Source organism: Taurulus bubalis (genome assembly GCF_910589615.1).
Source record: "Taurulus bubalis genome assembly, chromosome: 12".
Classification (NCBI taxonomy): Eukaryota; Metazoa; Chordata; class Actinopteri; order Perciformes; family Cottidae; genus Taurulus; species Taurulus bubalis.
The window spans coordinates 12,450,578-12,472,108 of NC_136600.1; the positions used below are offsets into that span (position 1 = coordinate 12,450,578).

The 21,531-nt window shown below is 37.4% G+C and overlaps 3 protein-coding genes across 3 annotated transcripts; 2 read left to right on the forward strand and 1 right to left on the reverse strand.

Moving 5' to 3' along the window:
- Positions 1-957: 957 nt before the first annotated feature.
- gpatch4 (G patch domain containing 4) lies at positions 958-5,374 on the forward strand. The gene is made up of 8 exons (XM_079227724.1): positions 958-1,066; positions 1,893-1,971; positions 2,064-2,137; positions 2,241-2,333; positions 3,102-3,212; positions 3,521-3,636; positions 3,806-3,856; positions 3,942-5,374. Exons 2-8 carry the CDS (start codon positions 1,893-1,895, stop codon positions 4,726-4,728), a joined length of 1,311 nt encoding a protein of 436 aa, XP_079083850.1. The 5' UTR covers positions 958-1,066; the 3' UTR covers positions 4,729-5,374.
- A 6,049-nt stretch (positions 5,375-11,423) lies between these two features.
- LOC306744852 (CD209 antigen-like protein C) lies at positions 11,424-14,912 on the reverse strand. Its single transcript, XM_079227548.1, has 5 exons — positions 14,865-14,912; positions 14,581-14,775; positions 13,707-13,867; positions 13,150-13,262; positions 11,424-12,588 (listed from the first exon to the last, which is right to left on the reverse strand). The coding sequence occupies exons 2-5, from the start codon at positions 14,762-14,764 to the stop codon at positions 12,441-12,443; spliced, it is 606 nt and encodes a 201-aa protein (XP_079083674.1). The 5' UTR covers positions 14,765-14,775; positions 14,865-14,912; the 3' UTR covers positions 11,424-12,440.
- A 2,331-nt stretch (positions 14,913-17,243) lies between these two features.
- Positions 17,244-20,998, forward strand: LOC306745310 (tetraspanin-13-like). Its single transcript, XM_079228064.1, has 6 exons — positions 17,244-17,357; positions 18,431-18,598; positions 18,773-18,853; positions 19,059-19,172; positions 19,276-19,392; positions 20,010-20,998. The coding sequence occupies exons 1-6, from the start codon at positions 17,295-17,297 to the stop codon at positions 20,082-20,084; spliced, it is 618 nt and encodes a 205-aa protein (XP_079084190.1). The 5' UTR covers positions 17,244-17,294; the 3' UTR covers positions 20,085-20,998.
- Positions 20,999-21,531: the final 533 nt, after the last annotated feature.

The following is a 21,531-nucleotide window of genomic DNA, read 5'->3' on the forward strand; positions in this document are numbered from 1 at the left end:
ATATCAGTTTTCCTTCTGCATGCAGGCATGAACCAGAAACACCCCCTTATTTAAATACACATTTTTGCATATGACTTATTTAATGCATTTTAGAAACTCATATTGTAAATGTAATTAGCATTCCATGTTGGCACCTGGCAGGCTTTTCAGATTAAAATTGTAAAACTATGTTATATTATTTTGGTGTGAAACGCTGCCATCTACTGCCCTCCTGGTGTTTTATGGCTACTACGATATTATCTGATCCAACACTATGACAGCCATTAGAATACAATTGAGTGTTTCTTTTTTCAAACTCGCATAACTTTATTTGAAATTCTTCAGGTAAAAATGTTTTTAAATGTCAGGGAGAATTTGGGGGAAATGTGTATACAATTATGTGCAATGCATCGACATGAAAAGCATGAAGTATTTGGTTTGAATATTTCAATACAAATAATTTAGCTCAACCGACAGCTGGAAGAAGCCATTAAAAAAATATGAGTTATATTAATACTGATTTTTTTTCCAACCCTAAAACTACATCCACACCTTTTATTTGATGGCTTTAGTTACTCGTAAATGAAATTATTGAAATAAAAAAGGTGAATTCACTATGGCTCATAATACATTATTATAGATTAAGCCACCAAGCAGTATATAAAGCAGCTGAGATGAGCCTCACCTTTACAGCTGTAACATTAGTGGCACATAAATCCACAAATAATTATAATCCAAGACTTGTAATACTGTTTCCACCACGGGTTTTATTACAGTTCAAGGTGGAGATATTATGTCAAGTAAATAGGTGTCAAACAGTATTTTAATAATTGTAATGCAGGTCTACAAATATGTTTGTGCTTTTATTCTACAGAGCAAAGTGTGCTTCTTGTCCTCCTGCTGAACGCGTCTCTGCTGGTATATGATACAAAGAAGAAGAAAAGAAGGCGGAGCCGTAGTGACGTATGTCCGGTGTCATGTCAGCTCTCTGCTGAAACCTCATGGCTAGCGACTGCTGCCGCGTATGAACGTTTTGTTTTTGGTTCAGTTGTAATGATGCAGTTTTACTGATTCAAGACGTCCAGAGGTATGTTGTCGTGTCTTCATTTATGTTGTGTATAACACGTGAGTGACTTGTTGTGTTGAGGCGTTCACCTGTTTGCTGTTTATGTTGTACTTTAATGTTAGCATCAACTCAGAAAAACCTGAGAAAATTAAAATGCCATTCATCCACCAGAAATACTTTTCCGAATGCAGAGTGCCCTTAATATAGCAGTGCTTTTTTTTTCTAATGAACCTTTGACTTCTTGCTAATGTGACAAAACACAGAGGAGTATTTATTTTGTATGATACTGTAAGTAAAATGAGACTTAATCTCAAAATGTTTCAAACTAGACTCTAGTTATAAATGTATGTAGCTAATTACTCACTCCCAGTGGGAAGAAGTATTGAGATCCTTTACTCAAGTAAAGGTACTAATATACAACTGTGAAAATACTCCACTATAAGTTAAAGTCCTGCATTCAAAACCTTAGTTAAGTAAACGTATCTATGTATTATCAGTAAAACATCAAAAGTCGTTGTGCAGTAAAATGCTCCTGTCAGAGTTTTCCTTTTACGTGTAATGTTTGTGGATTATTATTATTATTATTGCTGCTGCATTAATGTGGATGTTGCATTTTATTACGGTAGATGTGGGTAGATTCTAATTAAAATTGCAATGTTGGAAACAACTGTCCGTACACAGTCCGATGTCAGCGTGTACTTTAACAGTAGCTATTGTCATTATTTTATCAGTGAAGCTTTATTTCAGATACTTGCACTTGGTTTCCTTGTTGTGTGTTTGGTATTAGAAATTTTAAAACTTAAATGATTCAATTTTGTCAAATTCTCTAAACTGTCCTTCTAAACAGATGGCAGACGTTGTACCAGAGAAAAGTCACGGCTTGAAGTTTGCAGAGCAACAGCTCCTGCGTCACGGCTGGGAACATGGTAAGATACTCTAATGTCTTTTGTGAAACTATTCAGCCACTGCAGTGTGTCAGATGCAGGCGCAGATCTCTCATCCAGTCCACTCTCCTCAGGTAAAGGATTGGGGCGAAGTGAGAACGGCATATCAGAAGCTATCAAGATCAAAGTGAAATGTGACAAAGGAGGGGTGAGTGACTTTTGGTTTTATGTAGCGTTTGTTCTCTTCACATCCATCAGTTGTGCCGTGTAAACTCCGTTTCATAGACTCACATGTTGCTCTTCTCTTCCAGGTTGGCCATAAGGAAGGGGAGCAGTTCACCTTCCACTGGTGGGACCATGTCTTTAATAAGGCCTCTTCCAATCTGCAGGTGGAATCTGATCAGGTAAGTCCTACCTACCGTGTCCCAACTGAACAACACACAGTCTCCGGGACTCGACACAATATGATTGGGGGACATTTTTATGAAAAAAGTAATGAGCGATATTTTTGATAATGTTAATTTAAGGGAGCTGTGTAATCTGTTTTTGTGATAATGAGATGACTATCGCTTGTTATATTCAGCTCTTGTATTAGTCAAGCATTTGCAAAGGGTACCAGCTGATTAATGAGTGGGAACAGTTAACACTCACGGATTCACCGCCTCCACTTGTGAATGTAGCTGCATTTATGCGCACTGTTGGGACACTGTTTTTAGAAGCAGCTTTGTGGCTCAAAGCAACAACTTTGAAGCGTAAAAAAGGCATTTTTAGGTCCTTAAACTCTGAACTAAAGTTCAAGCTTTACGGTATTTATTGTCATGCAAAACAACTACAGGGAAGCAATCATCGGCAACGGAAATCTTAGGTATCTGGCTCCCTTTAGCAAGACTAATTAAATGAGTATGAAAAGAAAATAATGCAAGTAAACAAAGAGGAGCAGATGCTGCGTGACCATTTGACCGATGGCAGTAGGTAGAACAGTTTGTGGTTTGGGTCCCTGATGATCCTGTCGCTCTCTCTCCTGCACCGCTCGGTGTAGCGGGTGTAAGTTACCTTTTCAACTAACCTTTCAGTCACTTTCAACTAAAAACCTTTTTTCCCCCAAAACAACAACGCTTTGAAATCTGCTGTTAGTCTTTGAAAGAAGGTCAAGAGTTTTCTGTGTGATTCAGAACGGAATCCAGTTGAAGAAGACGGTGGAGAATGAGGATGGAATGATCTCCAATAAAAAGCCCCGGAAAGCCGCTCTGGCGAAAGCCAAACTTTATGGATGCTTTGTCAAGGTAATTTATTTGTTTCTTACTCATGGGGTAAATCATTAATGGATGTTTGAGAAAGGAGGTAAATGGCAAAGAGGAATAAGATACATAGGCAATATTTAGTTGGATGAGTTAATTGTTGGTTTAGTTCTTTTCATAGGATTTGTTGAAGAGGAAAGTAGAACATCGTCAGTCTTTTATCCTTTACTAGATTAAATAAACTACTAAAATCAGGCTGAAAGACAAATTCCTGTAGATTAATGGCTTTCAAATGTTTCTGGTCTGACCCGACAATGACTGTCACTGTTTTTATTTCCATGCATCTCTCTCAGTCAACCACACTGCTGTCTGGTCAGGAGCAGCCAGATCCAAAGCCTTCCAGCTCAGACGACAGCAGTAGCTCAGACGAGGACGACGACCAGAAATTGGACCTCTCCAGCACCACAAAGTGAGAACTTCATCTGACGCAGATATCGTTGAGATTTATAAAGTTTCTTTTCTCAAAAGTTGTGCAGCTTTTTCATTTCTTTATAACCAATCAGCTTTTAATTACTATTTAATTTTATTGTTGTAACTCTGTTTTAACAGTGTTTAAGTTCTTCATTAATGCTCAACAGGCTCTCTGATGCTGATCTGATTAGGGCTTGTGGAGGACGCACGGCTCACAAGTAAGTTGATCATGAAGTATTTTGTAATACTGAATAAGTAAAGTTTAAAATAGAAATGGATCTAATTTCTTTTGTGTTTTTCTAGAGGAGCCAGGCATGGCTTGACAATGAGTGCCAAGTTAGCCCGTCTAGAGCAGCAGGAGGCTGAGTTCATGGCTAAGTACGGCAAAAAGAGCCAACCGGCAAGTGTTACTCCGGTTTGTGTTACACCAACTCCACCGACCTCACATTCAGCTGAGAGGCAGGAAGAGACGGTGAGGGACTCTCAGAGAAAAAAGATTAAAAAGAAGAGACCCACTGGGAGCGTTATTGAGCTAAGTGATGATGACGTGTCTGTAACTCCTGAAACGGGTGTTAAACCCAAAAAGAAGAAGAAAAAGAAAGCCTGCGAGGACATTGAAGAAATAACTGATCTAGTTTCTACTGAGGAAGATGTAATCTTTGTAGAAAACAGTGAAGCAGACCATTCTCATAAAACAAAGAGGAAAACTAAAAAGAAAAAAACCAATGCAGAGCAGAATGCAGAAGAAAGAACGCCTTCACCTGCAGCAGAGAACAGGAGCCACGAGGAGACGGTTGAGCTACACACAAAAGTGAAGAGTAAGAAGAGGAAATCCTCCAAACCCCACAGTGAGCCTGCTGAGGAAGAGGAGAGTAACAGAACAGAATCCAGCCAATCGGAGCTGGTCCAGGACTGCGTGCTAAAATCTCACAAGAAAACCGCTGCAGTTATATTGGAGGAAGCAGAAGTTACAGAGGAGGAAACGACAGTCAAGCAGAAAAGGAAGAAGTGTAAAAAGGACAAATCGTATGTCGATACAAACAAGGAGACACTTCCTCCAAAGAAGAAAAAGAAGAAGTCCAAAGAGTAGCGTTTGTACGCTTTGGAAACTGGAAAACGAATTGGTCCACTGATTGCTGGTTGGGAAAGTTTGCCTTCTCTTAAATCGGCTCTCTGAGTTATGTGTCGGAACATGGACTTCACGGAGGTTGTGCTCTGGTTTGACTGGCCTGTACAGTGTTGTGACTCAGACCAGTAACGAGGTTGTGACCTGCGGAAAGTGTGTCTCTTCTGCCTATTAAACAAACCTCACTTGTATGCTAGTCAATAGATTTCTTAATCGATCTATATCTTAGCTGTTAAACTTAATCTAACGTGCTGCAGAAGTGACGAAGGATTCTGCAATGTGGAATATGTTCATCAGTCAGTCTGATTTTTCTTTTCTTTTTTCTTTTTAATTGATGCTACAAGTCATTGGATTCATGAGTCAGTGCTGTTTTGATGTTTTTGGAGGTTGGGACAAATCAAATAATTATAGTTGGAGCCAATTCATACCATGTTGAACATTGAATGTAAAATATGCATTTTAGGAGAACATTAATACACAAAATGTAAGGATTTCAGTATAGTTTTCTGCATCTTAAATAACGTTTTGAAGGTGTTTTAACAACTGACACAAATGAAACTAGTGGTATTACATAAAACTCTAAACTTCATATGAAAATTAAATATTGCTCAAGCTACAATTGTGTGATTTTATTTTTTCCCCGATGTACAGATTTCAGATGCTGAAATAATTTAAACTGGCTCCAAATTAACATACTGTTTTTTTGTGATTATCTATTGAAACTTTGTTCTCAAACTTGATGAACGTTTCACAAGTGTGAAACTTTGAGTAAAAAAAAAAGTGACACTTAAACATCTACAGTACAGTTTGGTAAAAAAATCCAGAGTACTCAAACTGTTAACAAAAATACTATATATATATATATATATATATATATATATATATATATATATATATATTCAACCAACCAACACAGACTGGTTTATACTGTTAGCTCAGGCTGCACGGATTGGAAGATCTGTAGATTCAGGATGCGTAGGAAAGTAATGAAGTACATATACTCCAGCACTGTAAAATCAAGTATAATTATGAGGTACTTTTACTTGACCATTTCCTGCTACTTTATTCTTCTACACTATTGAGAGGGAAATATTGTACACCTATATTTACTGTAACTTCATTCACTAGTTACTTTTCAGATTAATACAAAATATAATCATCAAATTATTATGTATAGTGTAGGCTTTATAGTACATAATGGCATATTAAGATACTTTATTGATTTTGTATTGATACATCAATATGTATAATATACTTTACATAAAATGGTCCGTTCTGCATCATGAGTGCCGGAGCTGAAGTAGTTGGTTGTGAACCTGCAGGATTTGGTGTGATTCTGTGCAGAATCCGACCCGGTTGCACCAACAACATCAAGATAAACTAGAAATATACAATGCTCACGTTGATGGTTGCATCAGTTTCATAAGTCCTTCCCCCAGTGATGCCTGATTAATTTGCATTTGATCATACCATCAAGATATTTTTGTATTGTCATATGCACAGATAATAGTTACGCCGTACAATGAAAAGCTTATTTAGCTATGTCCTCCTTACACACAGAATTACAATAAACGTAAGGTTAAAATAATTAGTAAAAGGTAGAAATAGCAATAAAAAATAATAGCAACAAAAAAAATCGAGGGGGAAAAAAAGCGACAGCTAGGATAAAAAAACATGAGAAAACTGTTTGTGAATTAGACGGTGGGACAACAGAAGTCACAATCTACACAATATACCAAAATATAAATTATAGGGGAAGCTAAAATGCCATGAGTTAATACAAAAAATACATGCCAAATATGAACCTCTTTGCGCAACATATGCTAACACACTGGTCTTTATGTAACACCAGAAACTGTGAGCACACAACTTGCAAATGTAATGTGTAGATGTTGCACAAGTCCACTTGCTGAAAGGATTTTGAGTGTTGGATCATCATAAAGAACACTTCACGTTCCATTGACTGATGTGCTTTTCGGTCAATGATGCTACAATGAATAGCATTGAGATGTGGATACAATGCACAGTGTCCTCCCTTTAAAGGTCACTGATATAGTTGCAATAGTTCAAAGATGATTACACTGATGGATGATTAAATCACACGTGACAAATGCAAACAAACAAAGCGCTCACTAAATAGACCTTATCAGAACGTCAATCTCACAGATGAATTTGTTTCTCATGGAACATTCTGCTGGATCCCAGTTGGCTGTACGGTTCATTCTGGGGATTATCAGTCCACATGCGCCAATGTTACCAAAGTCTCTTATTAGCCAGTACCTTCAAAGACACGAAGACATGAATATCAGTACCAGTAGTGATATTATACCCCTGCTGACCATGAACAAATAAATAATATTAATAAATAAGTCTGACCATTTTAAAAACTTGTCGTCCACATTGGCTTAAAGCCTGAAATTAAAAGAATCCCTCTACATTTTTATTTAGAGGGATTCGCAGCAAGTGCGGAAGGTCCTGAACATTTTAGTACCACCATGCCTGAATCGGACAATGTTTTGCCATAAAATAAGTAATTTTTCCATTTTCAAACTGAACCACACATTTTTTTTGGCTGAAACTCCTTCCTAACATGCCAATGCTGATCTTTGTTGTAGATTTAGATGCTTTAAGTCGTAATCATTCTAAAGACGTACAGTACAAGCATGTGGGTTGTTTTTAAGGCATTGAACCCTACATTGAATTTTTTTTTTGGGGGGGGGAATCTTGCTGAGACTCTTGACTTTTAATCATATTTATGCTGAAAATAATGTTATATATATATATATATATATATATATATATATATATATATATATATATATATACTCTTGTTTAGCAGACTTTGATGGTTAGTTTGATATATTATAATAGTGGATCAGAGGTTGCTAACTACTCCTGACCTCACTAAGGCCTCTAGAAAGGCTTCTCCCCTCTAGGCGGGGACTTGGGGTCCAGAAGGTTGGCACTTTCATTCAGTTTCATTTTTCATAACTAAATTTCATTTAGTGTCTAAAAACAGCCATAACTGGGGTCATCATAAGTTTGTTGACAGGTGAGACCTGGTGGATGTCCACAAGGCAGAGATCACTAAATTCTAATGTATGATGAATAATGAAAAAATAAAAATACTTTCTTACCCTAGAGTATCATTACGTCCGTCAACCCACACCCAGTTGTTGTCTTGGCTTTCAGTTAACCCGAGCCAATATCCATGATACTCGTCGTAGTAGAACATGATGTGATTAGTAAGGAATGCCTGTCAATCATCATCAAAAACATGCACGTCTTTCACACTTAGGCATAGATTCTGATCAGACATTAAAAACATGGACTTTTTTTTCTCCATTGCATTATTGTTGGTATGTGAATTTACTTTTTTTGCATCCTGGAAACTCTGAATTACCATTTAATCTCTAAATCTGAATTGAAACTAAACTATTGAGTTTCTGTGTTTGAGCTCACCTGTTCATGCAGATTATCAATAACAACCAGATCTGCAGCTGCATTTTGGCAATACTCCTGGCTTTGTCTCCATGTCTTCCAAGGAGAGGGTTCATTGTTAAACAGGTAGCACTTTTCTTGGAACAGAATCCAGTCTTTCTGACACGGCTGACACTCTACATTCATGAAAAAAAAAGCAGAGAAATTAAACAAGACTAAAACACAGTGGAAAAACACAAATTTGATTTAATGATTTAAAATGTATTACGTATTTTTTCTGCATCCAGTATAACAACTACAAGCTCTGCATGTTATATTTAAACACCAATAAAATACCAACAACAGTCTCAATCAATAGGTTATGCATCAGACTGTATTTTTAACTCTAAAACCTTTTTTTTCTTTAGCCAGAAGGTTTGACCTTTAACCCTTTTTTTTCCAGATCAGCTATCTTTCTCTAAAGGAATGAGTCCTATACCTTACAATGTCGCTGGTTTCTTGTTCATGGAATATATTTCAGAATGTTTGTATTTTACCCTACTGTTTCCACAGTTTCACAAGTACTCTGGGTAAAAACTTTTTAAGCCAACTGCTGTCCCCAGCTTCATTACACAGCAGAGTATTAACATACTAATCATCCCTACGTATGTCTTTAAAACAAATGGATTTATTCGTAGTGAGCTAAAGTGACTTAGTAGTTAAGAACTAGATACGGTCAACATAGCAGAACGCACGTACTTTCTTCTGGGCAGTAGTCATTTACTGGAAAGGTGTTAAATTTCAGGATGACTCTCAGCATCCAGTTGAGATTGTCTGTGACTCGGCTTAAGCTGCTCCTCTCCACGGTCAGCAGCTCATTTTCCACTGTGAGGTTGCTGAGGTTTTCCCTCTGTTCTTTTATTACAAAACTGACTAAAATGTGAAGGAGAAAGCACTCTAGTCAGTCAGTCAATCAGGAGATGCATCTGGTGTCATCAACAAAGCCTTATTTCCCATACTCCTGAGCTTTTTACACCCAATCAAAACCAAAATCAATGTAAAATACAGACTGACACTTAAATGGCAGCAGGCACAATTCAGACAGAGCTGAACTCACAATACAAAACAAAAATATCCCGGACTGACTCATTTGGTCCAAATGTGATGTTGTAATTATTAATTGAACATGTGTTGACATAAAACTCACAGTAGATAATGACGATGATGCTTGCCACCAGAAGGACACAAAGTGTCCCAAAACATGCCGCCAACACACCAGAGTGAGGCCGTGCAGCTGCTTTGCCATCTGCTTTAGTGAAAAAAACTAATTAGTGTTATTATTATGGAAAATGTATTGTGATTTTGTATTGTAATACAACTGTGACTTGTTATTTTTGACCTATGCACATTTTCACCTATCATCACTCGGAGTAAATTCAACATTCAAGTTAGATGCCAAAAAGAGCAGATGTAGCTTTAATAAAAAGAATATTTTTTGAAATAAATCAACATGAAGTGTGATTTTTTTTTACTTTTTTCATCGTTAAGAATATTCTGGTTGATAATATTGTATAACTTCACTGATGAAATGAAAAAAAGGACAGTCAACAGATTTGATAACTTACTCTGGACGGTAGCAGCCTCTCTAGGTTTCACTTCAGAATCATTTGTCTGGTCCTCTTTTTGCTCTGAACAACAGAAACAACAACACAAACAAATAATGGTAAGGTGTGGGATTGCTGTAAAGTACGTCCTATTGAAACACATGTGACATAACATTGTGGTCATCAGGTTTGGGAAGTAATGGATTACATGTACGAAGGCAATTTGATTTGAGCAACTATGTCAGGTGGTGGTTTAAGGGAGGACCCAAACGCCTAAGCAACAGTTCAAAAGTAAATGTAATCCATAAACAAAAAGTCAGGTCAGGCTTCACACAGGCCGAGGAACAACAGATGAAGGGAATACACAATCAGGGACAATCCCAGGGCCAGGAAGTGCAGGGAACACAGAGGACACACAAGACAAGGATTTTACAATAAAACAGGACACCAAACAAACCAACATCATAACAAACTGCAAGTGATGTCAGGCAAGACATTGAGCAGTACAGAGGCAGTCTAACATATTTCATATTCATTTTCAGATTTGTTTATTGCAACAAAGCAGATCTTGAAGATGAAGGCTGTTTTTCTTTTGGCTTTCTGGAGTGAGGACTTTTTTTTGTTCCCTGAAATTATGTCTGAAAATGTTCTTTTTTTATATTGCACAGCATACAAGCTATGAAGAAAGACTGGAGAGACTGGACATTATGCTGTGGTAAAAAAGTGTTGTTAAAGTGGTGCGTATATATAGCATGGAAGGGAAATCTTGCAAACCAGTAAAGTCAACTATTTTGTGTGACATACGGTGCATGATTTAAAAGAAAAAAGCAGGAGTCACTTACCCTTTGGAGCTGTACCATGATTATTAAAAACCACCGTAGAATAGACGATTTCTTCCTCCATCCTTAAGAACCACAGATCACTGCACTTGCTTCAGTGCAGTGGATGGGTGTAGTTGTGATAGAACAAAATGTTGCAGCCCTACCTCATGGAGAACTAACATTGCAGCTTCCGAGTTTGCATTATGACACATTTTTTCCGGACAACCTCAAACAGTGACGCTTGAGGTCCCATGTGGTTTTGTGGACATTGATTACAGAAGATGTCTATATTGTGTGTCGTCAAAAGTACATCTGCTTCTGAATGGACAAACATTTGCAACAGAAGTTTTTTCGAAGACTCTGTAGTTTCCTAAAACAGATGGCCATTGCACTCATAGATAACTTGTGTGTTTGTTGGAGACTAATTTCAGCAGTAGGTGAATACACATTGATGCTATAGAGCAATGGTTCTCAAATGGGGGTATGTGGGATAAAATATATTTAAAATTAGTATCCATTCATAAATACTAACAATGTGTTAATAAATATTCAGTAAGTGTAAATTCATAAATCCAACCAGACACTGATGGCACAGCGCTGTGTATAACATTTGTTTAACTAAAAATGCTTTGCGCTGGTTAGGGGGTACTTATGGCAGCAACAATGTGGAATTACCTCAAAATAAACTACAATGAGCATGTTCCCACTAATGAGATTACATGTCACCCAGTGCAACTGTCACGGGGTGGTTGCAATTAGGACCCAAACACCAACGACAATGTAAAGTACATTTATTTAACAAAAAAAACAGGATTAAGCACAGGAACAGGCATCAAAAACAGGGATCAAAAACGGGCACAGGAACACACCGACTAACACACAGTACGATCTGACACCGGAGCAGAAGGCAGACAGGGTTTAAATACAAGGGGAGGGTGAAGGTAATGACGCACAAGTGGAAACCATGAGGGCAGGTGAAGGGAATGAGCAATCAGGAGACACACGGGAGGCAGACAACAGGCAGTGCGGGGACACAGAGGATACCAGAGACACAAACTACAAAATAAAACAGGAAGCCATCCAACACCGTGACAGCAACAGTTTAAAAAGATAAACGATATATCAGGTATGGTTTAGGTCTTTTTATGGGATTCATTGACAATAAGAAAAATATAAAACATTACACTATTTAATTCTTAGGAAATGTTGATAATTTACACTTTACACTTTATTAGGCATACATGTATAGTTACAGTTCAATGCAACAGCTCTGCCTTTCTACCTCTACGAAGTTACGCCATTCACGGAAATGTATGAATTATATGAAAATCATTGAGGTCGTACTTAACATTGTACTGGTTTACATTATACTCCTAATATCACTATTAACATATATGAGGAGGGTAGAATGTTTAGAACACCTCTCAATATAATACAGTCCAGTAGAACTACCACTAACTCTGCCCTCAAGGCTGTCCTATAACATTGAATCAAAACTTCTATGACAGTGTAACATTATAATATATATATATAAACATGTTTAGAGAGAGAGAGAGAGTTGATTTATAGTCTTTAATCAGTTTTCTTTCTCATCTCTTTAATATATACATATATTCAAGGCTGCCATATATAACTCAAAGTGTAGTCTGCAACATTTGTAGAAATGGATACTTGCAACACATTTGAAAAACACAACAATGTGCTAACATCTTTAGTAAAAAACAAAACAAAAAGAAAACAGGGAAAGCACCATGTATCAGTTTTGACTTCCATATTAGATAGATATATGTATTTAATGTTATATCACCTGTATTGATAAAGCAGTTGAGTCCTAAACTGGTTTGATCAAGGCTCTGGTTTCACAGATCCAGCGGTTCTTCATGGCACAGCTGGCTTTGTGCCAGTTGGCCAGTGGATCTGCTCGTGGCTGAATTAGACCACACAATACTTTGTAGCCGGCTTCTTGTGTTTTCCAGTACCTGGTGAAGAAAAGAAATCACACAATATCAATCTTTGTTTCCCAACGTTTTGGGAAATAGGCTTAGTGGCTTTTTGTAGAACGTTAAATGAGAAGGATGATATGTTCGTACACAAGAGTGGCATCAATTCCCTCGTCTAACTCTCGACAAGAAAGCAAACAAGCATATTTACTCAAAACTATTCATTTAATGCTAAAGTCAACAGTTGCTTCCTCCCCTTTTGCTTCTTTTGGCAAAAGTGTTGTCTTTTGCATTACTGAGGGAGATGTTGATAGGGATTTCTCCATCTGCTTTTTACTAATTTCACCATATGCCACTTTAAGAAACTGGACGATGTTTGCCTCATGTCCGTCAGATTCCTCTCCAACCGAGCAACAAAAAGTGCAACACAGGGGGAAATGCTGGGGGGAAATACTGCCGATTATCTAGCTGAAGGTCTGGTTTGTTTCGAATAAAGTTAAAGTATTGTGTCTGAATTACTGTGGTCACCATTCACTGAGGTTAAAATGCTGTAAGTGGCATCTTTTGAGGAATAGTGTGTGTTTGTTTTTCTGCACTTACATCACAGGAAAGTTGCTTCCATCTACCCACGTCCATGTGTCCATTTTGCTCAAGCCGATCCAATAGCCATGTCTTTCATCATTGTAGTCTTTTGTGTGGTTATTGATGAATTCCTACATTTGTTATGCAGGTGATAATAAAAAAATTAAAAAAGATATCTCTTTGTCCTCGTTATTATAGATTAATAAAACATATTTACAAGGTAGATTAGATATTTATCTAATCTACCTTGTAAATATTTTGTATAGCACGTTTCATATAGAAAGATGCAATACATTGTGTTTCACAGAGATGAAAAATACACATGAAAAGACATGCGAGAAATAATAATAAACATAAAAGAGATTTTAAAATTAATAATTTAAGTATCTGTGAAGCTTAGATGTGATTTATAATATTATAATGAAATGATTAACTAATTTATATATATATATATATATATATATATATATATATATATATATATATATATATATATATATATATATAAACTGCATTATGTGAACATGTGACACAAATATATATGAAAATAAAAAATAAAGTAAAATCAGTCTTGCCTGTTCCTCTTGGCTTTCAATCACCACCAGATCTGCCTTCATTTGTTTGCATTGATCGCGGCTTGCCTCCCAAATCCTCCATTCATAGTAATAATCAGACGTTGAAAACATGTAACAGTTTGACTGGAACAGCACCCAGCCATCCAGGCAAGGTTTACACACTGTGAAACAATAAGGAGACAACTCAATCATATTCGTTGACTATTACAGATAACACAGACTTGTATCCATCTCTTTAAACAGATAATTTCACTCAAATAAAAACATATTTGTACCAGAAAGTCCAAACTCTGAAAGATGAATTGTGCTAAATCAATGTTCACGAGCAAAAATTTATACAATTCTAAATGTGTGAAATGACAATATTCACAATTACAAACCTTATATGTAAGTGATTCGAATCCAAACGTGATCTGTAAACTACAAGAAGCCTAAAGTTTGGAACTAGCAGGAAGTAATTTTTTCTGTGTTTTTTTTGGTGTTAATTCCAACTCTTATTGGACAGTTTAATCTACAGCAATGCATCATATTTCATGAAGTCATCATATGTTTGTAGCGTCGCTGTCCTGTGAGAACCATGCATCTCTAAAAGCCCTGTTTTCAGCTCTATTTTCCAGCTGATCCAAGTGGCTTTTTAGATTCAATTCATAAAAGAACGTTTACTCCTTCTGTTTATCGCAAACATTCAAATTCAAAACCACCAAATTTGGAGATAAATGTTTTTTGCTTGATGGGAAGGGTATGGAAAATTGTAATCTGAAATGTAACTAAAGCCGCCAGACATAAAGTTACAAATGACAGAAAATGGAAAGGCTCAAGTAAAGTATACATACTTTAACTTTGTATAAAGTACAATACTACACCATGTTTTCACCTTTCTGTGGGCAGTGTGTGTTCACTGGGAAGTTCTCAAAGTCCAGAATGACTCCGACGGTCCAGTTGAGCCTGTCTCTCTCTCTGGTCAGCTCTTCTGTCTGTCTCTCTAAATTGGTCATTTCTGTCCACATCTGCCGATTCTGTGCTGTTAAATTGATGTTCTCTCTGTGCTGCTCTGACATGACCGTGCTGACTGAAGTTAGGGAAGAAAACGTTACTGTTGCACTTACTTTTAATATCAATCAACCTTGAAAGTCTTTAAAAACAGGTAGACAGACTTACAGTAGATAGTGACTGTGATGACGGCCGACAACAAGATGATGCAAATAATCCCTAGACCTGCTGCCACCAGATGCAGCATTGTGCACAGTGGAGCTTTCTTTTTATTTTCTACAAAGAAGCAAAAAACAATACATGTATTCTTCAAATTTATAGCAAATAGTCGTCATCATCAATCATATTTAATGTTTTTGAATCATGGTAAACCATAAATAACCTGTTGTGGCAGGATTTGTATCCCATGCCTGCTCCTTCCATGTCTTCACCTCATCATAGATTATTTCCAGGTCGCTTGGTTTTTCTGCAAAAAAGACAAAAGAGTTGAAAGGAAATGAAAACTTTGAGTTCTGAGATTTGAGACTTTCAAAAGTCACTTCCTTGTCTGCTGATGAGCCGTCGTTTCGGGAGCGTAGGGGCCTCCCTCCAGTAAACACGGTGCTGGTAAACAGGGTTGGGGGCTTTGAAGCTAATTTACACAACTGCAAAGCTGTGGAACTTCAACTTCTTTGGACCCAAACAAACTTCTTCCCATAAACTTCAATTGGGAAAAAGACGTCTACACAAGCAAATAATTAAAATAAGCTTTCCAGTAAAAACACTTGAACAGTCCTTATCCTTATTATTATTATTAGGGCCCAAAAGTTGTAATAGCTGAATCCAGAGTTATTTTCCTTCCTCCGTTCATGTGATGGAGCCCGAGGCGGGGTTAAAGGCAACGTTTGCTTTATGATGGAAGATTGCTGGAGGATCCGGGTAATTTAACAGAATTTTATACTCGGAAATGGATACACTGAGCAACTCAGCCGTCCCCAGCTATATGTACAAATTATGTTTGGAGCGTAAAAATATTACTTTACAAATGTATATGTATAATTATCAAACAAATCCAATCAAATGTAACGGAGTGCATTGTTTGAAGTAGCAGCGGAAAGAAAAAGCGAAGTAAAGGACAAGTAGCTCAAATCTGTACTGGAGTAAATATACTTTCCACTACTGTCAATATCTCAGTTAGGCAGCTTTGGGTTCAGTTTCAGCAGACAGAATTAGTACGTCATCAAAGTACAACAAAAAACAGAATAGGCAGTGACTCACCCGGTGCAGATATACCTTCGGTCTTGAACGTCACCGTCACGTAATGTAGTTCTTCCTCCATTATCTCATCAGGTTTATCAGAGACGGAGTCCCTTTATCTCAAAGACATAAAACTCAAACCACCAAGGCGGTTTGAAGGCAGGTTATTGTGAGTGAACTTCGGTTTGGTTTCAGAGACGGATGAACCAATCGTGCGTGGCCACAACCTGCACTTCTTCTTTTTGGTAGAATGTTGTAAGACGTTTGGGAGTTTTATGTTTTTTTGGACAAGCTCAGATTTCAGCATACTATAGCAGAGGCATCACCGGTATTTTTATTAAAGTGAACAGAGTTGAAAGTGAAATAATAATAATAAGAAGAAGAAGAAGAAGAAGAAGAAGAAGAAGAAGAAGAAGAAGAAGAAGAAGAAGAAGAAGAAGAAGAAGAAGAAGTCTTGAACGATAACTTGTCGCCTATCATTTTTGCTTTATCTGTGAAGTATAATAATCTTCTGACTTAATCTTGAACTTTTTACAAACAGAACGTACAGCCTACTATATTAATCCAAACATTGAGTAAAGAAGGGTTGTTCCTCATTCAAAATCACTTGCTCTTCTGCCTGCCGCTGACTCATGACTTCCTAAGGCAATTTTAATTTTAAAACATTTTTTTCAAAACAGATAAAGTTTATTATGACGATCTGAATTTACCAAACCAGGCCAGCAATACCTGAGATCAATCTCAAGTCAAAAGCAAGGTTGATCTAAAGTGATCCCACTGGAAGAGATGATGGAACGAGACACGTAGCTCAAAAGACAGATTTTACCTTTATGACCGAATGCGTAAACACCAGCAGATGGCGATCTAAAACTCCATTTACAGACAATGTAGTCTGACACAGTTTACACACAGATGCCAGGTGATAAGGTAACCTTGCTAAATCTAATGCAATCTAATACAACAGTCCTTTAAAACAGTCCTAAATCCTTTAACACTATTGTGAACTACTTTAAATCAGTTTTGTTGTGTAAACAATTAACTATACACGTGTACATATGCTCATAAAAATTGTGAATAAATGAATAAATTGCTGTGAATAAATGCTGGATCAAAAATAAAGACGAGATCTTTAGTAGTCTTTTACCCCGAGTGACTCAATGAACTGGGTTCATTGGTACTTGACTAGCGACAACTAAAATGACGTATGCGTAATAAAGGCAACGGACCAATCAGCGGGCAGGATCTGTTCAGGAAACGTTTGCACCTGTAGACAAGAAGCCCGCAGGAACCAGAGAGCCTCGAGACTGACTGCAGAAGCCCGGAGAAATAGAAGTATATTATTCACTGCATCGGCGAGCAGCGATGGTATGCGGAGGATTTATTTGCACCAAGAACGCACTCAGCGCTCTGAATATACTTTATGTTGTAAGTATGAACCCACGGCTGCTTTACCAATGGAAAATAACCGAAATAACTGCTTTAAAAGGGCAACAACGGCCTTTGCTTCCGTCGTGACTTGCGCTAATATTTAGTTTAAGACGAAAAGAGATTGCAATGTTTCGGTTGTTTTCGGACCAGTTTCCTTGTTGTGGAAACAGGCAGGCGTTGGTGGTAAAGGATGAGGCCCAGTTCATGGCCAGTGTTAGTTACGGTGACTTATTCAGAGAATATTTAAACTTATAATACTTTATTGTTTTACCTCTTTCAACTGAAGTTGTAACTCTGAACAACTTCTTTACTCACAAAACACTGCTTTACACTTTAGTATTTACAACGCTACTAATTACTTTAATGTGGTTTATTTGTCCTTGTACACCTTGCTTGTGTACAGTAACTCTGGAGCTGCTATCTACATGCAGAACTGTTCCTCCTGTCCTGCATACTTTTTTTTTAAAGTTGTAATTATAAATAAATAAACAGATGCATATCTAAGTTAAAGGTATCCATTGTAACCGTAAGTTCCAGCTTTTCCAGTATTATTTGTGTTTATACTTTGTCATATATATGATAGTAACTGGCTTATTTGGGGTTTGACCTGGTAATCAGATAAAACACGACATTTGAAGACATCAACTTTTTGTCTGTGGGAAATTCTAATTGGCTTTTAATTTTTTACAGACATTGTCATTAACAGACATTTTAGACAAACTTAATAAATTGAGAAAATTATCTTTAGATGAATGTTGATAGTGAAAATATAATGTATAGCCCACGATTTTAAATTCAAGGCCATACTGGAAGTTTGTTTCAGAAGTGGTGGGGACACAATGAAGTCAGAAACCAAAACGAGTACAAAATAATTAAAAACACACATTGTGATCTTTGTCAGCAGTTGGACATCAATCTGTTATCGGAAAGCAAAATGTTGTTGTAGTCTGGACTGCGGATGATGGACGTCCATGATGCGCAGTTGCTTGTTCTTTAATTGGAGACATCCTGGTGACATTGATTGTACTTCCTTCTTGTCCTCATGGCTGCGTTGTTTACTTCCTCTTCAGCTGGTGAGTGTGCTGCTGATCGGAGTGGCAGCCTGGGGGAAATGGTTCGACCTGGTCTCCAGCATCAGGGTGGTGGCAGGGGTCATCGGCGTTGGCATCTTCCTTTTCCTGGTTGCCTTTGTGGGACTGTACGGCGCCCTGAAGCACCACCAGGTCCTGCTCTTCTTCGTATCCTTTGGTTTGCTTGTAGGAGTAAATAAAGTAAATGACCCACAGCTCCTGGAGACATTCATTCCTCTCATGAGCTTGAGTTTTAATTCTCCTTTTTTTAATGGTTAGTGAAGAAGCAAAACACTGACATTTCAAACTTGACCCAATGTTGACTTCCTAAACTTGCTCCAGTACATGATAATCCTATTAATAGTGTTTATCATGCAGTTTTCTGTGTCCTGTGCTTGTCTGGCCCTGAATAAAGACCAACAGGTATGTTTATTTTGTTGACATTTATTTCAGTAAACGTTAAAATACTCTCACATGGGTTTAATGATCCTAAAAGTGTGGATTTAAAACATAATAATAATTGCACAAATAATGTCTATTCTTCTTCATCCCTCTTGATTTTTCCTCATGCTTTTGAAATATGAAATTTAATAGAAATACAACCAGGCCATGTGATTCTCATTCACAGAACAATCTGCTGGAGGTTGGATGGAACAAATCTGAGGCTACTCAAAGGGACGTAGAAAAAACCCTCAACTGTTGTGGCTTCGCTTCTGTTCCCAACAATGGCTCATGTGCTGCTGTAAGTAAATTAGACTGGAATGGTCTTTTCTTTTTTAGATTATTTTCTTTTTCATGATGATGTCTCTGGCAGTTGTGTAATTTTCAACCCTTACTTCTTCTAGAGTTGCTATAAGAGCCGACCGGTAGTTTGTGACACGTGCTCAAGCACCATCAAGCAGACTGCGGGAGAGGTGCTGCGCTTTGTGGGTGGCATCGGACTCTTCTTCAGCTTTACAGAGGTCAGTAAAATGTGAAGTGGGTGCTTAAGGCTTACACTCGATACACCATACAGCCCACAAGATTACAAGAACCACGCAACAACTGTCATGCAGCAGAATCGACACAGCACACTCGCATCGCTCTCTCTCCCTTTAACCCTTGTGTGTCCCTGTAGACTGCAACATCCACCTTATGGACAGCAGGTCTTGAGAGTGAGATTAAAAACAAAATTCAACTTTACTAAAAAATAATAGGCCTGCTGCTTTCCAGGTTGTTGAGGATAACGTGATATTTTCTAAACGACACAACGTTTGCATTGTGCACCATTTGCATTAGGGCCACTAATGGAAGAAGGCCATACCAAAAACAATCGCACAATATGAAATGAAATGCCACGATGGTAATCTTCTGTGTTAATATTTGTCAATACATTTTTGCATTTGAATAATACTGTTAGACATTGTAATAATAATAAAAAGTGACAATTCTTTTTTTTTTAAGTGACAAATTAATCTCTTTAAATATATTTTGTGACCCTCCAAAAATGTGTTTGTCAGGAGGTCTCGCGTGTCAATAGGGGGTCTCGTTCCCCCCGTATTTTGCACACTTCTTTATGCTCCCTTTATTTTAATTTCAGATTCTTGGAGTTTGGCTCGCCCACAGATATAGAAATCTCAAAGATCCTCGCTCAAATCCTGGAGCCTTTCTATAACCACCCACAGCTTAATAAAGCCCCAACATGGACTACTGAATGATAGTCTTTTCTCTTAACTTTGTAAAAAAAACTCTTACCTGGACATTTGTATGTTTTTAGGACTGTAACTTTGCTGTGATGTGACCATTGTATGATAATGATGGGGAGATAAAGTGTAACAGTAAAACAAAAAGGGTAAACAAATTACTTGTAAGTCTTAAAGACGGCTACACAGCATTTATTTAAGGATTGCTCAATGCTAACATTAGCTACCAGTCATACCAGACCAAGTAAGGCTGAAACTACAAAACCCCCAAGAGTATTGAACTAAGGAAATGGAAGGAGGATGGGGGGTTGTTTAGTTACTTATTTGCTACTTTCATTGAAATGTGCTGTGAATATTGATGGTCTTTCTTTTTGGGAGTAGTTCAAGGATTAGGGAAATAAACTTGTTTGACTTTTGGCAAGAAAGCAAATAAGCGTAAAAATAACTTGATGTATGTAAGCGTTGCCTCTTTAATTCTAATCTGTCTCAAAGTGATAGATGCCAACAGCAGCTTTGTTTGCTCACCATGCGCACACACCTTATGCAAATATACTGCAGGTGAGCCCCATGATGGCTGGATGAGTGCACTCACTGCTCCCAGACTAACTACACATGGGTGACCACTTGTGTTTTGCAAACAGTGGATTTGTGTGTTGGGTGTCCTTAAAAGCCGGAAAAGATGCATTTAATTGTTTGTATTAAAGTCATTCCTGTTGCAGCTTGATAGACTTACTGTTATGAAACCAGGTTTTTGACTTATGTGTATTTATTGCTTTGTTTCCCGTTTTAAAACACATCGTGTGCATTCATACTAAATCATCTTTTATCATGTCAATAGTCTCATTTTCCATCCAAAAAATAAACATGCAGTGTGGCTGCACATGGAAGAACATTTTTGTATTTTATGCTTCAGATTTAATGCTAATAGAGAGCCTTACTTTCACCCGGGATCCGATGACTTTGTGCCGCATGACTTGATGACATTCCTCCCCCCAAACAGGATCCCGACCAGGAACTGCATTCGCTGTTTAGATTCATTTGATCGCCAAACAGATTCCTCAGCTGGTCCAACCAGTTCACCAAGGTGACTGAACTTCACTACCACAATGCCTTGTAAAATAAGTGTAATTAACTGCACTCTATTTTTAGATCCATCTATTCATTTTGTAACCAGGTCATTCTTTACTAGCGTACATTGGCAGGGTAAAACCAACAGCAAGGCCTTATTTAGACAGGGATTTTTAGATATATTTAAATATTTCAGTTTATAAGTTGAAAGACAAACTTATATAGATTGTTTTATAGTTGAATAGACTCTTTGGTGTCTGGCTGTGCAGGGAATAAAATGAAAATGCATGGAAAAAAGGGATGTTATTAAGAATGGAAAATGAAGAATGCATACTCCTTTTTGATGAGATA

Bases quoted from the DNA above. Each gene is read 5' to 3' on its own strand.
- LOC306745310 (XM_079228064.1), top strand. From the start codon at position 17,295: ATGGTATGCGGAGGATTTATTTGCACCAAGAACGCACTCAGCGCTCTG. The intron at 18,854-19,058 runs GTATGTTTATTT...TCTCATTCACAG, and splicing joins CCCTGAATAAAGACCAACAG to AACAATCTGCTGGAGGTTGG. The intron at 19,393-20,009 runs GTCAGTAAAATG...TTTTAATTTCAG, and splicing joins TCTTCTTCAGCTTTACAGAG to ATTCTTGGAGTTTGGCTCGC.
- gpatch4 (XM_079227724.1), top strand. From the start codon at position 1,893: ATGGCAGACGTTGTACCAGAGAAAAGTCACGGCTTGAAGTTTGCAGAG. The intron at 2,334-3,101 runs GTAAGTCCTACC...TGTGTGATTCAG, and splicing joins TGCAGGTGGAATCTGATCAG to AACGGAATCCAGTTGAAGAA. The intron at 3,857-3,941 runs GTAAGTTGATCA...GTGTTTTTCTAG, and splicing joins GGAGGACGCACGGCTCACAA to AGGAGCCAGGCATGGCTTGA.
- LOC306744852 (XM_079227548.1), bottom strand. From the start codon at position 14,764: ATGTCAGAGCAGCACAGAGAGAACATCAATTTAACAGCACAGAATCGG. The intron at 13,263-13,706 runs GCAAGACTGATT...TAACAAATGTAG, and splicing joins TTGAAAGCCAAGAGGAACAG to GAATTCATCAATAACCACAC. The intron at 12,589-13,149 runs GTAAGTGCAGAA...TTTCTTCACCAG, and splicing joins GGAAGCAACTTTCCTGTGAT to GTACTGGAAAACACAAGAAG.